The following is a 21673-nucleotide window of genomic DNA, read 5'->3' as shown; positions in this document are numbered from 1 at the left end:
CAAAGGTCAAAGCCTTGGTCTAGAAAAGGTCAAACACGTATTTTCATCATAACACGGTCAGTGTTAATCAGACTGATGTCAAACGAAGGTCAACATTTTCAGTTTTCAATTTCTTATCCTCTGATATGCCACATGATGCAGTGACATTATTTCCCTGGATAGAGGTTGGGGGTCAAAAGTCGTGGGGGGGGGGGGGGGGGGGGGGGGTTACATGGATATCATAAAATGTGTGTACATCTGTGTCAAACAGTCACGACATGCAGCAATTCAAATGACCAAGACAAATGATGGAAGGAGTGGTGTGGTGGATCAAATAACCTTGTAATACATTCGTGTTGGTGAAGGTATGCGATATATATAGATAGATAGATAGATAGATCGATATATATAGATAGATAGATAGATAGATAGATAGATAGATAGATAGATAGATAGATAGATAGATAGATAGATAGATAGATGGATAGATGGATAGATGGATAGATAGATAGATAGATATATAGATGGATAGATGGATAGATAGATAGATCTTGTGTTCATGGCAGTTCTGTTCATGTTCATAAACTCCCGTAAAATATGATTTTCTGTTATTTGTGGTGGAATAAACTTGTAAAAAGCATCCCATACACACATAATGTTCTTTATTTTTTTATTTTCATAAAAGTAATTGCGTGCGAGAGTAGGCGTCCATGTGTTGCTGTGATGTTTTAAGACGTGACGCAGGTAGTGAAGGGTTAACACTGATCCAAAGACGTAGTGAAGAAGAAAAAAAAAAAAGAGAAACGCTCCTCAGCTGTGACTGTGTGACGGGCTCCGAGCAGCTCCACGAACTCACCGGGCTCCGCTCGCGCTCTGCTCGTTACCGTCAATTTGAGGAAATGGATTTCAGCTCGAGCGGGGGGGACGGGCCGCGCGGCGCGTGGTTGTAGCGCGACATCAAAAGGCGCGGCGGCCGCTCCGGTTCGGACACTGTGACGCGTGCAGCCGCTGACGGAGGAAGCGGCCGTGTTGCTCTGCTGCCCCGTAGTGTGTGTGTGTGAGTGTGATTTGTGTGTGCGTAGTTTGCGCGTGAGCCGGCAGGAATTAAAAGGACCGAGCGAGTCCAGCGCGAGCCAGAGGCAATAACCCCACGAGCGCTCAGCTAGCACACCGCACACACCAGAGATGGTCACGTCCGCACCAGGGATCCTGCTCCTGCTGCCGGTGCTCATCTGTCTCCAGCACTGCGTTAATAACGTCCACGGTAAGTGTGTGTTTGTCTTAATGTGTGTGTGTGTGTGTGTGTTGTGTCGTACCGGTGAGCTTAGCTAACGCGAGCCGCGCTGCGCACACCTGTCCTGGCCGCTCCTTGAAGGAATGACCCGGCTGCACCTTCTGCTACAAAAACGCATAAAATAAATCTACTTCTGTTCAGTTTATCGTCGTAAATGTCTTAAAATCACTCATTAAATCTGTGTGGGTGTTTGTGGGAATTAAACGTGTGGGGGGGGGGGGGGGATAAAAAGGCCCAGCTTGGAACCCTTCATCGGTGGGCAATTAGCCGCGAGCAGGGCTCCTCTCTCCCGGACTCCTTGAGAGACAATCCCCGCTGTGTCTCCGGAGCGCCGTCGGCGTCCATTGCCTTCTCATTTACTTCCACTGTGGGATTCTCCCTCGTCATCTCCACCCCCAGCGAGGTCGCTAATTTATTTATATATTCCTGAAGTGGGGAGAGGGAGAGGGACGGCGGTGTGAAAAATGAAGACAATCATGTGGGGAAAGTGACAAAATAAAACCATATCTCTGTTAAAGGCGACCACTGTGGTCCAGGAGTGGCCAATTATCTCCCACAGTGCAATCAAATGAAGGCATGATCACGACCTGAGTGGCCTTGGTTAAGTTATTATTCCAATCTGGAGGTCCAGTACTTGTCGAGCAGAGGTGTCCCTCTTTCCTGTTGCGTGGCTTACAAGCTGCTTGGGTCCAACACACCTCATTTCACATGTTTGTTTATCACATGTGTCATTAAAGCTATTTAAATAAAGCAGCACTGCTGCAACCATCCTGGATCAGGATTCAACATTATTTTTCTACTCTTCAGTACAGAGAAATGTGCTTCAGTGTTCTACCAGAAAGGCTCCTGGAGGGTTTGTGTCCAGCCCCTCATTGAAATCTGTTATGTAACAGCAGGACCAGGGTTCAAGACCCCCTAGGCTACACAGTTCCTTCTCCCATCTGTTATCTGCAAAGGTAGAAATGCTAATTTAATGTCACGCTGCTCGCAAATGACGCATAAAACATGGAAGAAATCCACGAAAATCACCAAACACTTGGCATGCTCTATTAGTTCAATTTAACGAGATAAAATGATTTAACCTTCCATACTAGTACTTGTTTGGAATATAGATTCTTCAACTTATGAGCTGTTCCTTGAGACCCTGCCGGATTAACCCCGATCCAGAAATGTCATGCCGTCTTTTATCACATGAATGAAGTGAGCAACCTGGTTTGTATTGATTGTACACTGAAAAGATCTTTGGTTGTTGGCTTAAACTATAATTCATTTTGCACATCGATGATTACGTTAAGTCTTCATTCGTGTCATCACAGCTGGCTTTACGAGTTAAATGAAAAGGCTGACCCATATTTTGAACAGGTTTTTGATTTCAGTGAACTTTTTGATCGGCTATCAAACACATTTCAGCCACATAGAGACCAGTTTAATCTGGACTGAGTTAAATGGTGCCATAACCACCTTAAATTCAAACTTGCAAGTTTTTGTTTGCTGTGGCTCACAGTATACGTCAGGAAAATGTCTATTTTCAGAAAACCAAATAATTGCAACCAAAAATGACTACAGTCTCCCGATAAAGCCAATTTTGATAAAACCTTCTGGTGTGAAATGTCCAGAAAAACTTTCTCTCGCGGTTGAAATACATGTTTACAAACTCGCCCTGACAGGCTTTGAGTCTAATTCTGTATGCCTGCTTCTTATTTCTCACGCCGGATTTTAGGCACGTCGCCGCATCGTTGGGATCATTAACATTAAAAAGCATATTGAAACGTACAGGAAATCTGGGAGTAGTGTGCTGACTTTTAATATTTCCGCAAATTGTTTCTGCAGAAAACTGAAAAATTGGCCAGTTAAAGCTGATGGAATTTTGGTGAAAAACACACAATGGAGGGAATACTGGTCAGCAGCGAGTGGCAGGCACACACTAAACTTAAACTGGAATTCTCTCGTACTCGTTTCTTTCATCGCAGCATCACAGATCTCTCAGGTCTGGTCTCAGTGTTGTGTCCTACTCTGCTACTCTGAAGAAATTCCCTTTTTAAAATCCTTTTTTTTTTTTTTTTTTTTTTTAAGAAATGTTTACCGTTTGCTTGGTGGTTTGGCAGCTTGGATTGCAGCCTCCTACTTCGGCCCACGAGCCTGATGTTTGACAGCCCTGCTATAAAGTCGAAACGGCCATAAATTAGTGATTTTTTTAAATGTTTAAACAAAGCCGTTTGTTTTCCCATCACTCCCAATGTTGAGCCTTTTGTTAATATTATGGTTTTCAGACGGTTCTGCGAACATGGGTTGGATGGAGCTGCATTTGTTGAGTCCTTCAGCCCCGCGCATGCACGTGTAATTATAAATCAGCTCGGAGAGGCTGTTTGTCTACCCGTGCTGCACAGATCTGTGGCTTCTCTCTTGAAATCCCACCTACCGTGGAAAATCGCCTTTTGGGGGGGAAACGGTGAATCAAAAGCAGTGCTTGTAATGTGCACACACTCCACATAGCATGTAGCCACTGCTGCCTCCTTCTCAGCACCAAATCAAGCTCAAACACACACACAGATTGAGATTGTATGAGCCTGCTTGAACAAGAAGCAAATGAGTTCAGCGGCGAGAGCAGCAGCAGCAACAACACTGGCCTGATTAAAATGGATGTATTTTTTTTTTCTCCCCCTCCTCCGTGGTTACTGTGATACCATGCTAGACCCAGATCCTCTGCTACAGGAGGAGGGGGAGCTGCTATGTGGGGGTGCGCTTGATTCTTGGAGTGGGTGGGGTGGTGGACAGGAGGAGGAGGAGTAGAGCGCTGCAACCCTTTCTGTTACTGGGGAAAATTGCATTACCATGACCTCCAGTGTGACAGCAGTTATATAGCACACAATGATGCACTATTTAGGACGGGAGACGGCTCATTTCAGCTCCGTGCCTGTTGAATAGGTGCTCGCTAATGGGACTAGCAAGTCACTGAATATCATGAGAAACTGTTTTTAAAATAACAGGCTATTTAAGTTAATAATAGATACACCTTGCTGATACCCGAATCAGTTTCTATTTTGACATTCTGACATGTATCGGGACAAAAACATATTTTGGTAAAACAATAAAAGTGAGTGATAATTTAGAATAATAATGACTTTTTTTTTAATGCGGATTCACTGATGCCACTTTTTAAAGAACGAGTACTAACCTTCAGCTACTTGCTGATGCGAGTATTTGATTAAATGCCACGTTTGTTTCAGTTTAGATTTTGGCTTTCAGATGTCTTCTACACCACAAATGCCCTCTGAGTCTAGGCTGCTCTTCCCTTCTCATGGCTCTGAAAGCTTCTGTTAGTTCTGTGGTTTAGATGGTGTTTTTAATCATCTTTTTGGTGGTGGAAGATGTCATCAGATGACTCAGTAAAGCATCAGTTTCTTCCAGCTGTTTGTGCTTCCAGCAGCTTGTTTGGGCTGGAGATTGACCTGGTTTGGATACTTTTTCAGGCAGAAATGGAGTAAATGAGGTGATCGATTGAGAAAAGACAAGCAAGTTTCTAATTTTATGTTTATGGCTTTATTAGTTGTGTAGTCGTGTAAGAATTAAAATAAGTGGTGTAAGAAGATTCGAGGGAGAAATGGATTTGTTTGAGCTACCTCTGCTGAAAGACCTTGACTGCACAGGTTTTTTTTCCCCAGATGCCATAAAGGCTGTAATTCACTGAATTGGTGTGTAACAATGTGTTTCAGAAAGTCGTGTCTCGGTTGTGTGTCATCTTTAAAGATATGTTCAATTCATAGTACAATGTTGCCTTCTGAAAAGTTGGCTCAAGGTATGTGACGGAAAAAAACTTGAATCACTGATCATTTCAGTCCAGAATTTCAAAGCTGAGCCATTAAACAAGGTTTCATTGTGAATTCATGCAGAAGGGGTTTTCTTCTTGCTTTTGAAGTGAGTCTTTTAGTGTAGAATTGAAAATTAAAAGCTGGACCTCCCTCTGCAGTGATCACTTTACTTTGTAGTGTAACTTTGATCAGAGAGGACAAAGATGAGAATAATCAGCGGTGTTTAATACTGGATCTGACTAAACCTGAACATCTACTATTGTGGTGTTTTTCACAGCAGGTGCCCATTAATTATAATTTGTGTGTTTTTGATTATATTTGCTGATTCTTTGATATTTCCATTGGTAGTGAGGAGTAGCATTATTTTACCCGCTCCTAGGTTTTCAAGTGCAAATGGGAAAACTTTCATTGTGCTTCAAGTGTTTGTTTACAACGGTGCTCGGCGCCACTAAAAACAAAACTTTTTGAAAGCTGCTCCCAGGGTGGAGCATTTTGAAAATGCCCCGACTCTCTCTGTGGAAACAATATGAAAACACAACTTCACACCACGCATGAGCACCTCGGTCGTAGTAGATAGTTCTTCTGCACAAGTAAATCGACAGGAGCAACAATGGCGGTCTCCAGAGTGTTGTGACTCCCAGTCCATGTTCTGCTGGAACTCTTATAGTTGAAAGTCGCCAGAAACGGCAATCCAACTTTGTCTGTCTATGTGAATGTCTGTGTACCCGCCATTGTTAGTTTAGCTTATTGTTCTCTGCTTGTGTGTGAGGTTTCATTACAAAAATGAACAGTGTTTCTGTGTAAAGGGGCATGGTTTTTAAAAAAAAAAAGTTGCTGTCAATCTTTTCTGTAACAAAATGTTGAGTTTTAAACCTTTTGTGGACTTTTCTACAACATTGAACAGAAGTTTAATGTGTGCTGCTTTTTCCAGTTTTCTGTAGCGTCAAGATTTATTGTCGTGAAGTGCAAGTGTGTGACTTGTTGGAATGTGTTACACTCCTCCACTAAGCCTTGGTGACTAATGAAGTTTTACTTGTGAATCACAAAATGTAAGATTCATATTGAATGGATGAAGCATTTTGGAATGCACAACCATTTTGTTTATTTCCAACTAAAGGCTGTGAAATAAATCTGTCCTGAGAAGTTGAATAAATGAGTATGTAGAAATTAATCTTGAATTAATAATTGAGCAATTTTTCTTCTCCTTATGAAGCAGCGGGATTCTGTTCAAATATTCATTGGGTAATGGATGGATTGGTAAACCAAGTTAGCTACTGCAGCATTTGTATTAAAGGGAAACTTTGGGTGATTAAAAGGCTTAAAACAGTGAGTAGTTTCTGGAAGGGGTGGAACTGAATGTCTTTCCTTTCTGATGTGCAGATCTGACATTTCGGGCTGCTTTTTTACAAAAAAATAGGAAGATGAATGGCAGATTTTACAGCTGTAGTCTGTGTTGTAGGTGTAATTGGTTCCTCAAATATGAAAGTTGATTTCCCTCTGTTTATTAAAAAAAAAAAAAAAAAAAAAAAAACTTCCATCCACTTTTTTCTTCCGATTCCAGATTGTACTCATCATGTATAGTACTTGTTTGTTTTTTTGTTTTTTTCATCACATATACTCACAACAAAGAGTTTAAATTAAAAGGTTATGATGTCACTATTTTTACTGGTCCGGCCTGCTCGAGATGAAATTGGACAGAGTGGCTGCTGAACTAAAATGTGTTTGACACCGCTGCCTTACAGGGGGACGTTGTGAAAAGGCTGTTGCTTCTCAGTTTGCATGATTTCTGCACCCTTCGTCATGCATGTATTCACAAATCCACCTCATCATTTATGTTTCGGTGCTACTTTGTCAGCAGTTATTCTGTGACCGTAGCATGGCTGACCTCACGGCTCGTCTCTGTGTTGTTTATATCTGTGTGCATGTTCATTTTTATACGGAGCAAGGTCATCCATCAGGCAGAATTTTTGCCCCCGGCTGATTGTTTGCATCTACAGGAAAAGTGTTGCTGCCTCTGAAACTCCTATTAAAACTTTTGTGAAAACATCAGAAAGACACTTAAGTTGAAGTCAGCAGGAACAGTTGTGGTCTCTTAACTTTGCAGCCTGGAGCTTCCTCCTCTCTTCAGCTGTCTGCAAGATCAGAGTCTGACATTGCAAAGAAACGGTAGTAACTATACAAGTTGGTATACTCTCGGTTGCTGTGCTGATCGTGCAGCTGTGTGGTTTCCCACACGGCAGGTCGATGGGTTTCTGTGTAGATGCCTGACTTTCTCCTACAGGAGCCAAACACATAGCTGCCACTGGGTCTCAGTTACTCGATCTGTTCTGCTTGCTTTTGTGTTTTGTGTAGGATGTAGTTGGTGACAGTTCTAAATACTACTTTAAACTCATTACATAACGCCGGATACAGCTTTCAAATTGGTTTTCTCCTAATCTACTTTACCCCCTACAGATAATACGTCTCTGTGCTCCCTGAAAGCAGCCAGTGAATGTCGGTGTAATTTAAATTCCCGCACCCACGTTTTCACGGTCGCGTTATCAAAGAATCTGTTAATAAATAAGCAGCAGGCGGGAGCGAGCGTTGATAGATGGATCTGGATTCAGCAAAATGAATTGCTGGTATTCGCCTGCCGCACGGACGTTCTGCCGGCTTTGGTTTTCTCAGAGATTTGTTTTGATCAGCACGGTCATCGGGAGCCCCGGGCATTCTTCATTTCTACCCTTTTTTTTTTTTTTTTCTTCCTCTCCTCATCACCCCCTCGGCTCCAGCTCTGTCAGCGTCTTGCTGTGCGTCAGCAGCGATCAGCAGGTCAGGCCGATGTGATGAGTCTTGAGTTTTTCTGTTGACGTGAACCGTCGGCCTCTGGAGAGAACAGAAGTTCACAGGATCTTTTAGAATAGATCTTTTAAATGCTGATTCACATGTAATGACTCAAGCGACGACTGCAGCTGAGGAGGAATGTTTCTCACAGGTTACACTCCTGAATGAATTTTTGAGCAGAATGCAATGTTTTTATGGTTAGATTGTTGTGATGAGTGTTTTAAAAAACGAAAAAAGCAGAATTGACCAAGGAGCTCCACAGACATTAGAAAATTCAGTTTGCCCTTGAACAATTCACATCATGCATTGCAGTTGAATAAAGCTGCACCTGCTCTGTGTGTATTTTACTTTGAATCGGTTGTCTGCTCTCTGAAGGCCGTTGATGGAGCAGCTTCATCCATTGATGGGATTCACAGAACAGAATTAATGCCGAGCTACTTCAGCTGGTGTTGAGCTACCCGGTGACCTTTGGAGGCTGAACACTCAGGCATGAGAAATGAGCTTGTAAAGTTGTTTAGTTTCTGCATGTGCTCGCTGGACTGATGAATGCCGGTGAAGCCTTTTAATTGCAGCGTCTGTATGTGAGGGGACGCTGCAGAATAAAAGATGGTCACAGTCTGAAACCTCACATTTGTGCTGGATCCCTCTTATTACTGTAAGGCTCCTTGGGCCAAGACTGGCCCCCCAAGAGGTTTCAATCTGGCCCAGGAAACCCATCATTAAAATTGGCTTTAGGTTGAGACGGGAGTAGTTTTTGGTACAAATTACAAAACCTTCTGCTAAAATATACATTCCATCATGTACACTCTGTGCCACAACAAGACAAAACTTTCAAAATTAACTTTAAAGGTTATTGTGGCACTATTTTACCTGTCTGGCCCAATTAAGATTAACTAAAACCGCTTTGTACGATGGGCTGTGAGCATGAGTAATGTTTCGTCCTGAGGAGAAATGTAGAAGCCATAGAAAGAACTTTTCCTACCTTGAAAACGGCTTTTAAAATAAAGAGGGAAACAACACAACTGTGGTCACAGCCTGAAAATTTGCTTTGATTGGTTGGGTTTTTAACATCTAATGCTGTAATCATGTTGATGATCATTGCATTGCCCCCTCCCCCAATAGCTCATGGTGTGCTCCATTTTGGGAACCTTGGTATGAATAATGCGATTGCAACATGACATTCAATAAATGCCTAATGCATGATGTTGCCTTTGAGATGTGCTCCTTTTCTTGGTTCCAATTTTAACCAGATCAGCATAGAGGATTGAATATACATTTTGTGGCAGCATTCGGTCTTGTGTTGTACAAGAGCGACCTGCATTGGGAGAAGTTTGGCCACATGGTTAAAAATGCTAGCACAGTGCCTCGGGTGACATGAAACATTCGCATGCTGATCAGCTGTGATTAGTCGCCTGAAAGTACCGCAGTGAAAGGGCACTTGGTTGGACTGGTTCTTTAACTGGTCCAAAGTGATTGCGCCTCATTGTGAGCAGTTGTGGGGACGATTAAAGGTTTTCTGGAGAAGCCACTACTGCGACACAGCGTATAGATTTTCAGACAATTGACATGGAGCCGGCCAGAGAAGCACTCGAGAAGCAGCGAGACGGCAGGAGAAAGCGGCGACTCCACAGCTCAGTAACTTTGAGTTTCCCAGTCACGTTGGCAGGTGAGCCAAAAGGTTAATTCTGTTCCCTCCTGCTGGTGTGCATGTAAGCGCCCTCTGTGACTGACTGCTTTAATGTCAGGAGGGCGAATTTGCCTTTTGTTTCTTGGGAAATGGCAAATTTGAGCAGATGACTCCAGCGCTGCTAATTTTACATGCCGTTTGCAGTTTATTATTGGAGTAAATCCACTCGTGGTGGGATCAGGGCCCACGGAATCCAGCTGTGAATGAGAAGCTCATATGATAGCATCATTTTCTGATAAGATGTTCAGCTGTGCTAAGTTGTACTTTACACAAAATAATTGGCCAATCAACCCAAGCTGCTGGATGGGTCCCAGTTAGCATTAGCAGTGGGATACTCCTGTTAAACTGAACGTAACATCTGGTTTGACGATACTTTCTAAACATCAGTTGCTATTCATGCAGTGGTTCATATTAGCCGTTCAGTCTGTACATCTGAGCCTCAGAAGAGGCTTATGAAATGCATTGAGTCATCTGTCTGCTTCCTCTTCTTCAAGTAACTAAATATCAGTTATGTTTTTCTTTTCTCCTGACCTCATCAAAAAAAACATGTCCTGACGTAAATCAAGCTTGAAGATTCCCTTTTTTAAATTGTATCCTTCTTGTTAAATGTTCCTGCTTTTAAAAATGAGCTTAAATACCAGCCAGGCCCTCACACTCCTGCTTTAAGTATACCGTTACTGGACTGCTTCCAAACCTGTACATAATCATACAGCCCAGTGAAGTGTGCTGTATGGACAACAGGCAGCAAGTCATAAATCTCAGTTTGTCACCTCACAAAAAGCTGAATTATTGCTTGGGCAAAGTTAAAAGACTGAAAGGAGCAGAAAATATTAAGTGAAACTTCTGTGATTCCCTGTGAAGGGGAAGTACAACTAATCTCAAAGTAAATCTGCAGAAAATGGTGAATAAAACTGGGTAATAGTCCCCAAAAGTTGGTGTTGCAGAATGCAGTTTTTTTTTATTCTGGGTGACTCGTCTATAAAACTACCATTTTGGTCGTCTGTCCATACAAATGTCTGTGTACAAGAGTCTTTGAGTAAAATGTCTTTGAATGTTTGTAAAGAGACTTATCTGAAAAACAAAGATTGAAAAAATGATTCCCTTTTTGACCTCATTTCTAATGATATTGCCTTGGGACCCCCACCCCCCCCCTCCCATGTCTAACCTTGCCTGAATAGTAAGTTCTGAGTCACTGGATAGCAACCAGCCTTTCATCTTTTTCCAACAGTCTTGAATATTGCAGCAGCTGTACTGAAATTGGATGCATTGAAGAGCCCCCCCCCCCTATTTGAAATTACTATTTGTCCACTGTCTGTGGATGTGTCGGCTTCATTGCCGGGGGAAACAAAAGATTTCTCTCCCTCCATTGTATGTTGCTGCTAATTTGTCCGATGGGCCCATGTGCCAATGTGTTGTGATTAGGATGCGCCGTGATCTGCTCTGCCTTGATTGTGGCGATTGAAATGGTAATGTGAACAAAAGGTCAGCAGTCCGTATTCTGTAACCTGACTGTGGTTTTAAGTACAGCTGGTGCAGTGTGGTTGAATGGAAAGCTGCTGGCTCGCTGCGTTTGTGGAGGATGAATGAGGAAGGACCTTTCCTGTGAGGCTGGTGGATGTTGTTGGCTGCCTCGTTCATTCAGCAGAATAAGCTTGACTCCAAAAAAGACTTGCAAAGGTAAAAGGTACAAAGTTGTTTCTGGGACCTTCTTTGTTGGACTCTTACTGCTCACAAGATTAGTGCCTATTAAATACAGCTATTTCGACACTTCCTAGAATTAAAGCCAGACCTGGCAAACTGCCCATTGCCTTTCTTAGTGAAAGTCGGTGTGTCCACAAGGACTGCATGATATTTGGTTAACCTGATAATGTTGAGCATTATCAGGGTTACAAAACTCCAAGAATTTGGAGAATATATGGGAATTAATGGGGGGTTTCTCGGAATAAACCAAGAATTTATCAAATTGACGTTTGCCTCTTAATTTGTGAACTTGTTTGTGGAAAATGTATTAGTAGTCCTTACTAAAACTACCAGATTCCATGCAAGTACAGTTGAATATTTATGCCATTCTTCAATCACATGCAGGTAGCTCACAGCTCACTGCTGGGCTGTTGAGGCCACGCCCCCTATATGCACCATGCATTCCTCCATCACATGCACAGACCATTTCTACAATCCTGGATCACTTTTGAGCCCAGAACACAAACATCGAAGGAAGCCACACATTTGAACCTGTGAATTACAAAGTAAACTAAGTTTTGATATTATATGGTGATATATTTGTATTGCTAATGTTTAACTAAGGGGTATTGAATTTAATAATTCCTATGATGCATCACAAGGAGGACTAGGATAATTCTGCATTGACACGGCAACAAAACATAATTGATTATAACGCATATTTCCAAAATTCCCCAGCTTAACTTCCCATGGAAATTTACCGAACGTTTCCATTCTTTTGCAACCCCAATTATTACGTCATGATTTTGATCTGTGTATTGTGCATGTTGACGTCATATTAATAAGTTTGCAGTATGTTGTGCTGCCCTGGTGTTCACCAGTACTGTAGACTTTTGTTGAATCAGGGATCCAGTTGGAGCTCTGCAGCCTTGCTGAGACATGAAAGCCTCCAGGGGGAATAAAAAGCTAAATCAAAGTGGTGGAGTCAAAAAAACCTGAAAAATGTTTGAACTTGTCAAACACAACATTGAATCCAGTGGTTTAGTTTTACCAGTTCCCCAAAAGCAAGATGCTGGCTGAATCTGTGTACGGCCCATTATCTGATCTTTTTTTAATGCGATGTGTCCAGAGAGTGAATCTAATGTGAAATGTTTGTCCTTTATACCATAATGCAGTGTGTATGTTAAAACCAGGCTTAAATATTCAATCAGGTTCAAAATGCGATGAACTTATCTGAAATAACTGCTGCTTCTAACGATGCTCAACCTAATAAACCAGGATGGATATTTCTGCTGTTGAGCACGATTTATTTTCAGGAGTTTATTCACAGGACCCCTGTTAAGATGGAGTACTTTTCAATGACTGTAGATAATGTGACTGTAGATATTGTGTCAACGAACAATCTCCGCAGGAGATACTTGCCCTGAGATGAGTTTCATCTCCGCATTACAGTATTAGGTTTGACTGAAGTGTATTTCAAACACCCACGAGGCAAGAACTAAATGAAGCTGCTTCCCTGTGAATTTAGTAAAATGTTTTTGAGGCTGTAATAGAAAGGCAGGTCTCGCTCTTCTGATTGCACAAAAATAACATGCATTTCTAAAATTACATTGAAAACCGATTGTAGAAATGTCTCATTTAATGCATCACAATCTGGTCCAGCCATAGCCCAAAGTTAGATTTTCATTCAGCTCCTAAGCCTCCATCCTAAAATTACTTTTCTTTTTACGCAAATGAAATAAATGTAACTTGCAATTCCTATTTTTGAGTCTTGGAGATGGTGTAAGTTGACATCGTATAATCAACTTGTTACGAATTGACAAAACATTTTCTCCCAGAAGACAGAATCTGATTATCTTCATAAAAAAAAAAAAGTGCTAAATGTTTCTATTGTGTGGATTAATTGAATCGGGGGCTGTTGAGCCTCGGGCTCGATGGGTACATACAGATGCTACCACACCCTCTGAAGTGAAAGTGTTCATTAGGATTATCATTTTATTTCTGCTGATGGTTGTATCTGCCGACTTAACGAGATTATCAGTAAAATGTCAAAAATTACTTCAATCTAGATTTAGAGGTCTTAACGATTTGAGCTTTAATTTTGAGTTTTGAATATGTGGCTGCAAAGTGCTCATTTTGGTCACAGCTATTAACATGCAAGACAGCTTTGACATTATAACCTCTCTGAGCGAAGGCTAATATTTTTATAAGGAAAGGGTTGTTTTGCTTGATGGGAGTCATTTTCAGAGAAGACTTCTGTAATATTGGCAGAAAATCTAATGCTGTGCGTCTCTATATTTAAGGTACACTTGTAGTTGATTCATCAAGATTAGATTGTGTAATATGCCGCAACCTAAACAAAATACCGCCTTCCTCCTTTGGCATAAATCCAAAATAAGCCTTCAGCGGCGCTCCCCTGTTTATTTGTAAGCTGTTGACCAAAAATAGTTATAAAATCAGAGATTTAGTTGTAAAACTAGTTTGTTTTCCTTTTTCTGCAAGCGTTGCGAATGTTGCAAGGAATAGTCTGCGATTGATTGTCTTAATTCAGCAGCATGAAAAATGTCAGGAAATCCTGCTGTTTAGATATCTGAGGGTTTTCTGCATCCTTAGACTGGTGCTTGCTAACCGTTGTCTAAATGAGACCAGATAGTTGAATGTCTAAATGTCTATTCCCTGTGGCACGCTGGCGCTGCTCATTGAAATGCACACTGTCAAATTCTTAACTTTAAGGCTGTGTTGACACTTGTGCGGTTATCTGGTGAGAAGCAAAGCTGGGAAACGATAGAGAAAAAGGTCACGCTTGTCTGGTTTGCTTCGGGCTCACAGTGACTTTTCAGAAAAGAGACCAAAAGATGTAAACAAATGGCTGCTGTAATGTTTGTTTTTCTGTGGCTGGATTTTTTTGTTTTTGTTGAGAACTTGGCAATGGGATAAAAATGGATAAAAAAGTTATTTCTGTTTCTCAAGGGGGGGGGGGGGGGCGTACTGAATTATCACATGTGAGATTTTCATACTTGATAACTTGAGGTTAATGCTTGAAGCTAAAATATAAGATGTTAAAATGCTGGTTTTGATATACCGTATATCTGTTGAAAAATACAAAGCAGAAAAAAAGAAACGTCTCACTGGTGCGCAAGAACATTTGTTTTTCCATGTCCAGATGTACCTGCATTAAGACACCCAGCAGCTCCTGAATCAGAACCTCCAACTTTTAGTCCGCGATGAGCCGTCTTTGTCTTCATTACCGTAACTGTTTCTCTCCCTGTCTCTTATCATGTGTTTCTCACTCTGAACTGCTCCGTTTCTGTTTTTAATGCAGACGTTATAAGTTTTACTTTAAAATCTGCTGTGGAGCTTTTTCTTTTTCCTCTGTCTGGTAAATACGGTAGTAATTGGGTTTTTCTGTGGTATTGTAGCGGCATTCTCTGGCCATGCAGTGAAATCTCGTGGTCACAGTTGGTGTATATACCAGTATAGTAAGAACCTACTTGTACAAAATATAATTGGCACCACCCCAGCCAAACATAACATTTTTTTGTGAAAACGTAATTTCCACCCTTTTCATGATATTCTTGATCCATGAAACCTCACATAGGATATTACGGTTAGAATGTTTACCACTATTAAGCCAATCTACTTTTTTTAAAATGTTTTATTACTTGTAGAAATTCCATTTTGTTTCCCATTAGTGTGTTTTTCAGCATTTTGACTGACAGATGGGGCAAATAAAGTGTAGCGTGATCTCTGGCAATGAGAGTTTTTACTCTGAGGCGGTGGAACATTTCTAATGATGGTGCAGAATAATTTCAGTGGCTTATGATTGCAATCAGTTGATGATGTAGTGATGCTGACATTTTCTCACGGTACACTCTGTGCTGCTCCTTTAAATACTGCGGAGTGCACCAGGCTGTTTATAGAGCGGGCCTTCACTTACAGCTGCATTAGCTTATCAGACATCAGAAGGTGAGGCCGACCTGGACCTTCACATAAAGTGTGTGAGACGCTCTCCTGCAGCGTTTCAGTCGCGTGTTGCTGCTTCATTTAAGAGCCTGAAGCTCTTCAGGTTGAATGAAATCGGTGAGATGTTGCACTCTGGAGGAGCTGCTGACCCACTTTGAACAGCTTCCCTCTCAATGCTCTTTGAGGAGTGGAAAGCTTTTGTAAACGACTGCTGTGAAATGTAGTCCACTGATCTAATCGGTGTGTTTTATTTCCCACCTAGACGGACCACAGAGTCCTCGGCACAACATCAAGGTCACACAGTGTTATTTTGAGACTTGGAGTCGTTGCAGCCCCCAGGACGACAAGCTGCTCTGCCCCCACAACCTTTTACTCCCTGGAAAATCTGGACTCTGAGTGGATCTGGAAATGCTGCACAATATATTTATTTATTTATTTAATCAAAATGACACGATTGTGATTATGAAAGGAAGGTTCACAAAAATACTTTAACACTTTCAGACAGAGTTCTACTGATATGATTCTCTACAATTAAAGGGGGCAGATTTTCCTTCCAAAAGGCGTTGGAAGTTTCAAAAGGGATTCGTGAAATGAATGGTTCATGTTGCAATCTTTACCCTTAGAGACTTTCAGCACTTTTATGGCCGTGACCTTTCGACTGTTTCTGCACTTTGTCACATCTTGAGGAGTTTGTTCAACACTTCAATAGCTCTGACATGGGATAAAACTCATTATAGGACTCTGTTGATTTTCAGGAAAAAACTGTGAAAGACTCAGTTTTCATCCACTGGTCCATCGCTGCTCCTCCTGGGGCCTCGGCATTAATTATTGGGAGTACTTGGAGAAAAAGTTGCATGACATTTTCTCATATTTAACCTTCACATTTGAATATGAAACTGCTATTGAGTTTTCTGTGATTGATCACAATAGTAGTTTTTCTCAGTCTTTCTGTGGTTGGTAGAATTCAGCGCAGACATTAAACAGTCCTCACTTGTCCCGATCTATAAATGCTGGGATTTACTGTTTTATAGTCTGTGGATTCCAGGTGTTTTGGTCACGGCACTTTATGTGAAACAATTGTCTGAATGACTCTGGAAATCCAGCTAAATCGAGTGGCAGCATGTGGGTTCATTGAAACGGAAATTACAGGGAAATACTACTCTGGCTCCAAACAAAGGACGATGGTGGAAAATGAAATCTACACAACTGCACATGCTCAGATGTGAACTCTGAACCATTTCCATGTGTGTGTTTCCCCATGCAGGTACCAAGACGGAATGTGAAGCCAGTCAGTTTCAGTGTGGGAACGGCCGCTGCATCCCCTCCGTGTGGCAGTGCGACGGCGACGAGGACTGCACTGACGGCAGCGATGAGAACTCCTGCGGTGAGTCGATGAAAACACACAGGACTGGGGAGGGGAAAACCGTGAAAGGTTTGGACACGAATGGAATGAAATGAAATAAAATACTATATACAGCCCTGGGGTCCAGAGAGAAAGTGGGGCCCAACTGGGCAGGCATCGGAGGATGAGAGGGGGACAGGGCAAACTCCCCCCAGACCTACCCCACCCCCTATTACACCTTTTTATATATATTTTTTTTAATTCATCTCCCTGTCCAGGCCTTCTTGCAAGCTCTGGGCAGCCCACATATCTTTTCTCAATTAAAGCATTATTCTCTTTCACATAGTCGGAACATCAAATTATCAGTTCAGTCTGTAAAGATGACGGAGCAACAGAAACCACACATACAACCGTTTTGGTATTTGGTTAATGTAAAAACTGTCAGGAGTAAAGCTGTGGTGAATTCATGTCATCTGGATTTTATAACCACTTTTAAAATGCACTAATTCAAAGCTGGATAAATGGATACTGCTTTATTGTCATTCATACATTTTCATTGTAGGCGCACACACAAAACTTTTATCTGCAGAAAGCTCAACTTAGGCTTTTAAAAAGTGTCTATAAAAACACATTTAAAGCAATGAATACTATTGTTTTTGTAAAGTGCCAACGCTGCATAAGGTGACAGTTATTGCTCTGGATTATTGCATCATCCTCAAGACCAAAAGACTTATTTGCAGTTCAAGAGTCTTATGGCCTGAGGAATGAAGCTGTTGCAGAACCGGGTTGTTCTGCATTTCAGGCTGCGGTTCCTCCTGCCAGAGGCCAGCAGAGAGAAGTGTCCGTGGTGTGGGAGTGTGCAGGCAAACATTCAAAAACATCGTGAGACTGCAGAGTGTCATGACTCCCACATTCTCCGAGGACTTGGTAGTTATGTTCCTGTCCAATGAGTTCCCAGCCGATTGAACTAAAACCATCACAATCTGTCAACCATGAGATCTGATGCAGACTAATATGGTGGCTAATGTTCAAACATTCCGCCAAATAATCGCACCCGTCAGTGGAAAACAGGCTAGTACACGGTTAGCGTTGGTGTTTTTCTTAAATAAAAAGTGCTTTGAGCTTTACTTCTCTTCCAAAATGGCCAAAAGAAATCCCTTCCTCCACTTGATGACCTGCTACAAGTCCTGCCTGTCTGTTTGCTTCTCCTGGGATCAGTCGCCATTTCATTTTCAGTTGTGTGTTGCCACAGCCGGGCTGGAAATGCATTATTTACACGGCGAGCATGGCCTTTGATGGAGTGTAGGCGAGCTGAGGACGATCCATCTCCGTTTCAATTAAACTGTTTTTTCCTGCCAAAGTGAACAATATGGAGATGAAGCTGTGAAAGGAGTCAGAGCTGTATCTGGAACGTTTACCTGGCAGGGTGGCATATTTCATTTTGACACTGTAAGACGAGTTTAACACAAACTCTGCTGTTAGTTCTCACTTCTACTTTGGTATTAAATATGATTACACTTTAAATGAAGCACCACAGAATCCAGAGGTTGATTCTCTCCTCAGTCAGATTTCCTTTGAGATATTATCTGCTGTACATTCACCTCAAAACATGTGAGTGATGTGGAGGTGTAACGCAGAGATAAATACAGCTGCACTTGGCTGTGACGCCTCTGCACCGCTGACCTGGAAAAGTTTGATCCATTTATGGCTCCTCAGACTTTCTGTCCCCCTCGAGCTGCAGATGACAGTCATTTAGCGTGCTCACCATCCTTTTATGCTTCCTATTCCTCTTCAGGTTATTGCAACAGCTTATGTGTGAAACCAAGAAATTCCAGCTCTCAGATCGTTATTTGAATCTGATTGTGGTCACATTAAAACCCTGCTTCAAGTGGAAATGCATTGTTTTTGTCTTTTCGTTTCAGAAAAGTTTTGCGTTTATACGGCAACGTTTTGAAAATGATGTCCGTTTCCACGGAAATCGCAAAAATTTAAAAAATGTAGCCACTAGTTGGGGCTGTTTCTTTGTAATGAAACCACATATAAAATTTGCTCTAAACAAAAACGATGGCGAGTACAGGGACATTCATATGAACAGACGATGGCGTTGGATTGCTACTCCGGGTGACTCAACTGTAAATCTACCAAGTCCCAGGAGAATATGAACTGGGAGTCTACCTGTTCGAGCGTCTACTACAGCCCTGGTGTGCATGGGCAGTATTTCCGCCGGCTCCAAGGAGATGAAGCCTGAGGGTTTCCAGAAAGTTGCATTTTCCTCGTTCAACTCTTTGTTTAGAGTGTTTTCAAAAAGTTTCACTTTGGGGGCACTTTTCAAAAAACTGCATTTTCTGTTACTATACCCGCCATCGTCACGACCCACAAAATATAGTTTTGCAATTTTGCCAAGTCACAATTTTTAGTTGTATAGTTGCATACAGGCATGCCTACTTTCATTCAGGAGTAGATGGTTTCTGTTCTCACTGTTTCATACACGCGACATTCAGAAATCACCGTCTCAGCAACGCTCCACCATGAGTCCTCCCAGCGTCCCCCGGGACAGGATGACCTGGCGATGGGAAGGTGGCCCATAGAGCAGAACTATTTATAGATCCCGTACTATGTGTGCGAGTCCAATACTGCGATCTATCTGGGTCAGATGGTGGTGTCGGGAGAGATGGAAGAACAAGTGAAAGGAAAAGAAAGCAGAGGGAATAGAAGAGCTGATTTTTACTACAGGGCAGGAAAAAACCTATGCAAAAGAAAGTGGATTAAGGATGCGTTCACACTCATCAGAGTCCGTTTTTGTTGTGGATGTGGAAGCACTATCTTCAGTGAAACTGTGGATCAAACTCGTGCATTTATAAAAAGACATTGAGGCGTTTCAGCTTAAAGTTTTGGCATAAATGCAAACTATCCACAACACACAAGAATAGTGTTCAGTAAACACCTCATGGAGCTGTGAGCTCAAGTGAAAACTCAAAACTTCCTGTGGGTTTTATTGGTCCATTTATATGATAACGGCGGTTTGAGCTACTCAAAATGCAACTTTTTAAAAACTGCCCCCAAGATGGAACTTTTATGAAAATACTCTGACACGATCTCCGCAGAAACTGCAGATATGCTACCAAATGCGCACCACATCCTTGGTATATAGTTATCCTGCACATGTGCGAGTAGCTGGACAATGATGGGTGCCAGTGTCTCATGACTTCCAGTCAATATTCTCCTTGGTCTTGGTGGTTTCATAGTTGTCACCCATAGCAATCCAACTTGTTCATCTGTCTCTGTGAATGTTATGTGTACTCACCATTGTTAATGTTTATAACTTATTGTTCTATGTGTGTGTGGTTTTTATTACAAAAACAAACTGCACCCACTAGTGGCCTAACATGAAACATGCATTTCTGTAGAAACTGACATCATTTTCAAAACGTAGTGTTTCCTGAAACGTAATCGCCAAAACGATGCACTTTCACTTCAAATGTTACGTAAATCGTGTCTCAATCACTCAATCTAACAATGCAGCAAAGAAATTTGTGATCCAAATATAAACTGAATTTGGCAAGTTAACCAAGTAACCCCGACTTATCCTGTCCTGTAGTACCGCTCTGAACCAGAAGATGGAGTTTTGAGTCTTTTAGCTTCTTAAGCAGTTGTAAGAATAAATTATCTGGATAAAGCTGGACTGATGGCAAACTGAACACTACACAGACACATTGATGCAGAAATTCTGTCTTTTAAGACGTTAACATTTTGAACATGTGATCTCACTGGCTGCTGATAAGTTCATATGCAGATCAGGGATGAACAGTAGAGTTTCTTGATGGCCCTCCACGTTCCCGAGCAGCCAGCACTTTTGATTCTGTCTGGCGTCCGGTCACTGCGAGATCAGCCTGTTTAACTTTCAGCCCAGACCGAACCGAGGCGCGTGCATATGGGAATTCTGAGACTCTAAATTTAATTAATAAAAGGAAAGAGAGAACGGCAGGTTGGTAATGAGCCCCACAGCGGCTGGAGCTTGAAGGAGGGATTTGTATTCTGGTCAGAGAAGCTTTAACAGCCTCCAGTGTCTTTCACTCATACATGCCGCTGTATACCAACGGCTCAGGAAGACGATCCGGGTATTTGTTCTCTTGAATAACCTTTCTAAGGATCTTTGACCTTGTGGATTTTTCTTATCAAACTGCATCATAGTGGATGAATGATTGCAGGAGAAACATGGACAAAGGTTGAAACCATTAAAGTGTGGGTGCCTATTAAGTCTTACTCCAGAGCTGGACAGGTTGAACAACTTTTGACATTTTCCCTGTTTGGAAAAAGTCAAAATGTAGCTGAGACCAGGAATTTCCTCAACTTTAGAGGTCTGGAGTTGTATTGGCCCCATTGCACAACATTTTCAAGTGAAAATGTAAAACTTTTTGGGCATCTGTTTGCATGGCAATGGTGCTTGAGACAATGAACAACTCAGAGCTGGTCTCCACTCTTTTTTTCTTTTTTTTTTTTTTCTTTTTAATTTCTCAAATAATTTAAGTTTCCAATTTACTTGATGGTTTTGTGAGCTGGATTGGAGCCTCCTTACAGGCTGTTTTTGGCCTATGGGCCTTATGTTTGACACCCTTGCTCTAAAGACTTTTCTTCTATCTGTTGAACAGCTGTGAACACTGGAAATTGTTGCCATCTGATTACTATTGACAGCCAAACCAGCCAAGTTTCACACTTAAACCTCTGCATACTTATTGACACTTGGAAAGCTGTCCAAAGTAACAATTTCTCAGGGTAGCGGTCTTGCTATCAGTTCAGAATGTTCTGTAATGATCCTGCTGGATTAAAAATGTACCACACATACAGGATGAGTGCCCTGTGTGTTTGTAAAAATGTTCCAGTATGGATAATAATGCCACAGGTTGAGAAGAAATGGTGTTTTGACTCATAAGACCAAGCTCCTAAGAGAATTAAAAAACCATGAGCCTGGATCGTGAACTAATGAACTAATTATAAATGTTTGAGCTGCAGGATGTGAAGCGTAGCTATTATTAACTCAGAGTAATTTTGTGCTGCATACAGAGGATGGCACCACAGTTGGACAATGAATGAGTCAC

At 41.8% G+C, this 21673-nt stretch overlaps 1 protein-coding gene across 2 annotated transcripts in view; it reads left to right on the top strand.

Moving 5' to 3' along the window:
• Nucleotides 1-739: 739 nt before the first annotated feature.
• The window catches only part of vldlr (very low density lipoprotein receptor), a 69144-nt gene continuing 48210 nt past the window's right edge, over nucleotides 740-21673 (top strand). Inside the window, exons 1-2 of one of the 2 annotated variants that reach the window (XM_080477244.1) lie at nucleotides 740-1243; nucleotides 16500-16619. In XM_080477244.1, coding sequence (XP_080333370.1) covers nucleotides 1165-1243; nucleotides 16500-16619 — 199 coding nt within the window. In that variant the 5' untranslated portion in view covers nucleotides 740-1164. The remainder of the gene's footprint in view (nucleotides 1244-16499; nucleotides 16620-21673) is intronic. The other variant, XM_080477243.1, reaches the window with a different exon arrangement.

Source organism: Lipophrys pholis (genome assembly GCF_963383615.2).
Source record: "Lipophrys pholis genome assembly, chromosome: 12".
NCBI lineage: Eukaryota > Metazoa > Chordata > Actinopteri > Blenniiformes > Blenniidae > Lipophrys > Lipophrys pholis.
This window is presented reverse-complemented; position numbering and strand designations above follow the sequence as displayed.